The sequence below is a fragment of the Zootermopsis nevadensis genome, unplaced genomic scaffold, assembly GCF_977971745.1.
Source record: "Zootermopsis nevadensis isolate Lab colony 2312 unplaced genomic scaffold, Znev_1.0 Znev_ptg000018l, whole genome shotgun sequence".
In the NCBI taxonomy this organism is placed as follows: domain Eukaryota; kingdom Metazoa; phylum Arthropoda; class Insecta; order Blattodea; family Termopsidae; genus Zootermopsis; species Zootermopsis nevadensis.
In genome coordinates this window covers 4,299,215-4,306,184 of record NW_028259150.1, presented here as the reverse complement: position 1 = coordinate 4,306,184, position 6,970 = coordinate 4,299,215, and the positions used below count along the sequence as shown (strand labels likewise).

Genomic DNA, 6,970 nt, shown 5'->3' with positions numbered 1-6,970 from the left:
AGTGAAGAAATAGATGTTAAATGTTATGTATTTAATCATAATGAAAAGATCATGAAAGAGTCTGAGTTGGCAAATGAAATGTCTGTGACAGACTAAGAGTCACTCAGTCACACATGGTTCTCAGTAATCAATCTACTCAAATCACCTTTGGGAAGGCAAGGCTAAGCAGACTCCATCTACACATCGGTTCCCTGATGATGAGGACCAAAACAGTTCTTGAAATGCTGGTTCTTTGCGACACTTGGCACAACTGCCTGAGAAGACTTCATTGAATTTTAACTATTTGTTGATGTTGATCTTCTGAGTTGTAATGCAGTTTGGACTTGTGGATACGAGGTGCGATCGGAAAGTTTCAAGACTGCGCCTATTTTTTTAAAAAAAAAATACCGTACACTTATCTCAGGTATTAAATTCATCCATCACCCTCGAAGTAGTTCCCCTGGGAGTGAACACAACGATCCCAGCGCCGCTGCCAAGCCTGGAAGCATCCCTGGAAATCTTTCTTTGTCAGCCTGTCAAGCACCACCTGCGATTCTGCCTGAATCTCTTCTATCGTCTCAAATCTCCTTCCCTTTAGCTGAATTTTCATCTTTGGGAAGAGGAAGAAGTCACACGGAGCTAAATCCGGCGAATAAGGAGTGTGCGGGATGACGGCCATGGTGTTTGAGGCCAAAAAATGCCGAACTTTGAGGGCGATGTGCACTGGCGCGTTGTCATGATGCGTCGCATGTGGAGTTCTTCCTTTAGAATCAGCTGACAGGTCCCATAGCCTATCCCAACAATGTCGCACAAGTCGTTGATGGTACGACGTCGATCTTCGTGAATGGCCTGCCGAATCTTCGTAACATTTTCGGGCGTTGTGCTCGAAGATGATCGTCCAGAACGCTCGTCATCATCGACAGAGGTTCGGCCATTTTTAAAACGTGAATGCCACACAAAAGTTTGTGCACGACCCATTGCGGACTCTCCAAATGCTTGCTTTAGCATTTTATAGGTTTCCGTAGCCGTTTTGGCGAGTCTTTGGCAAAATTTGATGCACACGCCATTCCGAAATCGCAGGAGGGTCGGTGTAATGTACTACCAAAACGCCCGTAACTAAGAAACAAATGCTAATTCGATGATGCCGGCTGGCACACTGATTCACTATGAATGTAGGCCGCACCCCCTAGCGGCAGAAGCTTGTACTACATCCGGTTCGCCCTCTATTGACACAGTCTTGAAACTTTCCGATCGCACCTCGTAGATACAAACATTTTGAGAATCATTCTGTCTCCTGAACAGCTTCTGTCCTGTTCCTCCAAAATATTAATATCTTCCTACAAGTCCTTATGGTATTACAACCCAGAAAACTAATGTAAACACATGTACTACTATGAAACTCTATCTCATTGAAGTGGAAGGATCTGCTTTAAAGTTTCTTGAACTGTGTAACATGCTTATGCATAATACTTTTACTGTCTTCACTCTTAACAGTTGAATAGTGATACATTTTTTCAGTGAAGAAATAGACATTGAATGCATATTATTATCTAAATGATGAGAATAAAAGTAAATGTGAAAGTTTGTGAATTAAATGTCACAACTCATAGTATGTTGATGTTTTTAAATAATTGTTTACAATATGAATTTTGACGTGATATTTTCCAGCTCAGCAGTATTACAATTGATCCAGGCAAGGATTCTTTCACACACAAATGTCAACTGATACGGAATTACCTTTGCATAACATCATATCAAGCACTTTATTATGGTAGTAAAATTTTGATTGAAAACTAAAACTAAATAAATAAATTAGATGTAGCACACCTATATTTTCTGAGACCACTACTAGACTTCACTGTATTAAACTACCAATGCCATTTTTACACCTGTGAGGGATTGAAAGTTATAGATGTGTTTGAAGAGAGAAAGGATACCAACACAAATGGAGAAATTTGGAAAGAATTCAGCAAGACATTGCCTTCTGCATTTGGAATTCTTTTACTATCTGAGGGAATGCCAAGACTTAGGATGATAAAAACTGTAGTGGAGAGTCCAAGAATATTTGGGATTTATAGAAATGGGACTTAATGACGTAATTGTACAAAATTCATGAGGATTCTTCAGTTATATAAGTTTTATGTGTCTCTTTTAACTGAATAATTGAGCACAGTAGAGATGGGGTTTTAAATCCACATAATATATATCTTTAGACTGAAGTAACTGTGACTTATAACATTTTAATTAAATGTATTTAAAATGTTTTAGACAAATTCTGTAATGTTTACTTTGTGTGATTATTGCCATTTTCATCATCTTAGTAATTCTGCATGGCGTGGTAATGCCTGAAACTCTCAAAACACTGGCAATTTCCTCATTAGTATAAACACCTCAAGCACAACATGAATTTCATCCACTGTCACTGGTTTCTAAGGCCACATTGAAGATGAGTTGCTCTGCCTAACATTTGGCCTAAATAGGTATATATTTCACAATTTTTTATTAACAGATAGTTCTCTAAAATGTTGCTTGTGCCTTGTGCCCTGTACCTTGCAGCACAAATCTAACAGTGAAATGTTTGCTCTGTGCTATATAATTTCACATGCCTTCTTATAAGAAATGTCTAATGTCATACCCTGCTTGCTTTATTGTCATTTTTCATTAATGTGACAATGTATAATCATCTACAAAATTTTCACTCTGACTGGATCTAATGGACTCATGTAAACTCAGAAACCCAAGTGCATATTTTATCATGGCCTGAAGATAGGCTTTCATTCAGTGCATAAAAGGAAGGATCCACATGAAATATTATTCTTTCTGGAATTAAATGAACAGTGTCAGATCTGTCTGTGATAACATAACGACCATTGTCCAGCACTTATAAAAGCTTATGTAATTATAACACGAAACAGAACCTCGTGACATACCTAGATTTACAAAATTCCCCTAACTCAAGTATATGCATCAGCCGTACATGAATACAAGAAGGATTAATCAAAGTTTGGTCTATCATATTCCATCAGCAATAAGATAGAGGACTTTGCCTGAAAAAAGGCTGGATATTTGATTTATACAATGATGGTGCAAAAGACATTGCTAATATTCTGAGTATGTCGGAGAGTGGTATGGATGCATGGATCTAATGGAAAACTGAAAACAGTAAAGTGTTAATGTAACCTAATTAGATGTGAGGAGATTATTAAATGGCAGCTGTTTTCTGGGTTGTTGCACCATGTAGCCTGGACATCTAACCAGACTACACAGCATAACATCTCAGAGTCACTGCCATGAAAATCTCAAATCCTACAACAGATGAATAGTTTGTGTCATCATTTTCCATCATCTATCAGAGTCCATGAAAAACATGAAACATTACCGTCAAAATAAATAGGAGTTGTAAAATTCACCAACTGCACCGATGTTAGGAGTGGGAGTTGAAATTGGATGGCAGTTAACTTTGTTACCGATTGAGCTGTTGGCTATCTGCTGTATTAGTTTTCTATACCAATCAGATTGTTTTTATGGTAGCTTCACTATCTCTGCGGATAGATGGTAGCACAATAAAACCGTGCCTTGCGTTGCCGAAGTTCGTATCGTTTGCAGAAGGGGTGTAATGGTGGTTGAAGGTGTAGTTTCTGTAATTATTTTTTTGTAATTTCGGTATAGGTAATAGTATATTTTTATGGAAATGTGTACATCGTGTGAAGACGCCATTTCGGATTTTGTGGGCAGACACTTGGCCCTTCTTGAAGAAGAGAGGAAAGAAGAATGCGAACAGGCAATTAGGTTAATTACTACTTCCCAAGGTATCGGTTGTCTGAAAAATGTATCAGTTTTTTCTTATAGTTCATGTTTAGGCGGATACGTGTTAGTTGAGTTTCGAAGTGCCAAAAATAGTGTATTACAAGTACATAGTCTAGCATGTAGAGATGTGGTTGGTGTGATAGAAGGATCCAATATTCGGGATACGCCAATTGCAACAGGTGTTGTTAAATTCAGTACGAACGAAGGCATTGGAGTTTCATTTGAAGATATTGACAATTTCAGTGAAGAAGATGGAGTTGTTTATACACTAGTGAAATTAGCAAATGATGTAACCTATTCTCGTTTAAAGTCTAGTTTAAAATCTTTGGCTCAAATAAGGAAACCTGGTAAAGTACTTACAGAACTGTTATTTGGCGAAAATACTTGCTTGGAACGAAGTTCACTTTCTCCCCTCGTGCTTAATCCCAAGGGAGAGATAAATTACATTAATGACAGTCTCCATGCAGATCAAAAAGAGGCAGTCAAATTTGCACTTGAAATGAAGAATCTGGCTGTGATTCATGGACCACCTGGCACTGGGAAGACAACAACATTGGTGGAAATAATACTTCACATGATTCAAGCAAGAAGTAAAGTTCTGGTATGTGCCCCATCCAACATAGCTGTGGATAATTTAGTAGAGAGGCTGGCCAATCACAATGTGAAGATGGTACGCTTAGGCCACCCAGGACGTGTGATGGATAGTATAACAAGATATTCCTTAGATGCTGTTGTGGATACCAGTAGCAGCACACAAATTATCAAAGATGTCCGAAAGGAAATGAATTATGTTTTGAGAAAGTTAAAGGCTAGACATCGTAACGAGACATTTTCTGAACTTCACAGTGAATTAAAGTACCTTCGGAAGGAACTGCAGCAAAGAGAATCACGTGCTCTGAATGAAGTGTTGCAGGGATCAGATGTAGTGCTTTCAACTCTTGTCACATCAAGTGATGTGGGACCTCTTAAACATCTTCCTGATGATCACTTTCATTGTGTTATAATTGACGAGTGCTCTCAGGCGTTGGAAGCTGCATGTTGGATAGCACTTCCAAGAGCTCCTAAAGCTATTTTTGCAGGAGATTACCTGCAGCTTCCACCTACGGTGATTAGTCAGAGGGCTGAGCAGGGAGGTTTAGGTTTGAGTCTCATGGAGAGAGCTGTGGAAAAATTCGGAACTGAGGGATATCGGTTACTGAAGCGTCAGTTTCGAATGCATACTGATATTATGACTTGGCCATCCCAGGAGATGTATGGAGGACAATTAGAGGCAGACCCATCTGTTGCAAGTCATTTACTGAAACATCTTCCTCTAGTGAAGTCTACGGATGAAACTGAAATGACTCTGTTGCTTGTAGACACTGCTGGTTGTCATTTAGAAGAGGAGGATTTTGAAACATCTCGATGTAACAGAGGAGAAGCAGGTATCATTGCCATTCTCATAAAAAAACTGGTAGCTGCCAATGTTCAAGAAAATTCTATTGCTGTGATAACTCCGTATAATTACCAGGTGGATATGATAAGGGCTTATGTCACTCACTTAAAGGGCATAGAAGTGCGATCTGTGGATGGATTTCAGGGTCGTGAAAAAGAAGCCATTCTGCTCTCTATGGTTCGATCAAATCCACAGAGGGAGTTGGGGTTTATCTGTGATCGGCGCAGACTAAATGTTGCAGTTACCCGTGCTCGGAGATTTTTGTGTGTTGTGGCTGATTCTAGTACAGTGTGTTATGACAGCACATTGGAAAGTTTGATCAGTTACATTGGTCAGCATGGTGTTGTCCATTCTGCAGAACAATATTTGTCAGATATGGAAACTCCGAAGGAAGTCCTACAAAACCTAAAGCTCCAATCTCATAGGAAGGTAAAAAATGAAAAAGGAGCTCAGATGAAACCAAAGAGGCAAAAGAAGAAGAGTATTGAGGCTCAAGAAAAGTTGGATGTGAATATTGCAAGTGAGATGGAGAATCAGCAGGCAGAAGGTGAACAAGTAACAGAGGATTATTATCAGTCATTTCTTCAAGAATTTGTTAATAAATCAGAGCAAATGGAGTTGAAGTTTCCAAAATCTTTATCAGCATATGATAGAAGATTAATTCATGAAGCAGCCTCAAAACTTAACCTTCTTCATACCAGTGTTGGTAAAGGAAATGATAGGTACATTGTGGTTAATAAAGTATCTGCTGCTAGACGATTTAATGGAAACATGAACACTTTAGACAAATCTAATGATATTTTGGAAGATAAAATTGGAGAATCAAATTATTTCTCCAGTCAGCATGTAAAGTGTACGGCAAAGCAGGTTATAAATCCTTTAGCAAATCTGTCTACCCCAAAACCATATGGGCATAGTGACATGAAGAAATCTGAATATAAGAAAGGTGAAAAAGCTATTAAAAAATCAAGAAAAAGGCAGGAGCCTGAAGATTTTGATTCTGTAATTGCAGAGTTTCAAGAAATGGACAAGAGATGTTCATGGAGCAGTTGCAGAATTCCAACAGATTTAGTTGGATTAAGTTGTACTTATTGTAAACAAAGATTTTGTATAAGCCATGGCCTTCCTGAGGTACATGGTTGTGGAGAGGCTGCTCGCAAGTCAGCCAAACATGAATTTCATCATCCTAAACCAGTAAAACCTGATCTTCTCAAGAGAAGCTCTCTGAGCAAGAAGTTGGAGAAGAAACTTACACAGATGGCTGAAGAAAGGAAGTCTCAGAAAAAGGAATCTTAAAACCCTTCATACTATGCAGTAGTATAATAAATATAAAAACCAACTACTTTTACTCACTGTTTTACTAGTGCAAGTACATGGCATTGGCTCTCAGCAACAACCGGGAATAATTCAATTCATTTATTTAAGTGTTTACCAACAGCAAGAAGCCAATAACAGGCACACACTGATAATACATACAATAATAATGAAAAATATTTCAGAAACAGATTAACTAAACATAGGGCAGTCAAAAAGTTCCCGGAATTCCCCTGCAGATGGAGAATGAGCGATAAGATAGCGCACGCAAGTGTTGTGGTGGGCAGTTGAGCATGTCTGCTCGCAGTGGCAACAGGTCTGGACAGGTTTCGGCGTGCCGTGTCGTTACTGTTCAGTTTCAATTAGACGTGGGTGTAGGTCATTCGGCGCAATGTCGCAGTTCGAACAACGTATAAACGTCAAGTTCATGTGCAA

General features: G+C 38.8%; 1 protein-coding gene across 1 annotated transcript; it reads left to right on the top strand.

The window, feature by feature from the left end:
* The first annotated feature begins 3,555 nt into the window (after positions 1-3,555).
* LOC110837423 (DNA-binding protein SMUBP-2) lies at positions 3,556-6,675 on the top strand. The gene has a single exon (XM_022079522.2). The coding sequence runs from the start codon at positions 3,665-3,667 to the stop codon at positions 6,515-6,517; it is 2,853 nt and encodes a 950-aa protein (XP_021935214.1). The 5' UTR covers positions 3,556-3,664; the 3' UTR covers positions 6,518-6,675.
* Positions 6,676-6,970: the final 295 nt, after the last annotated feature.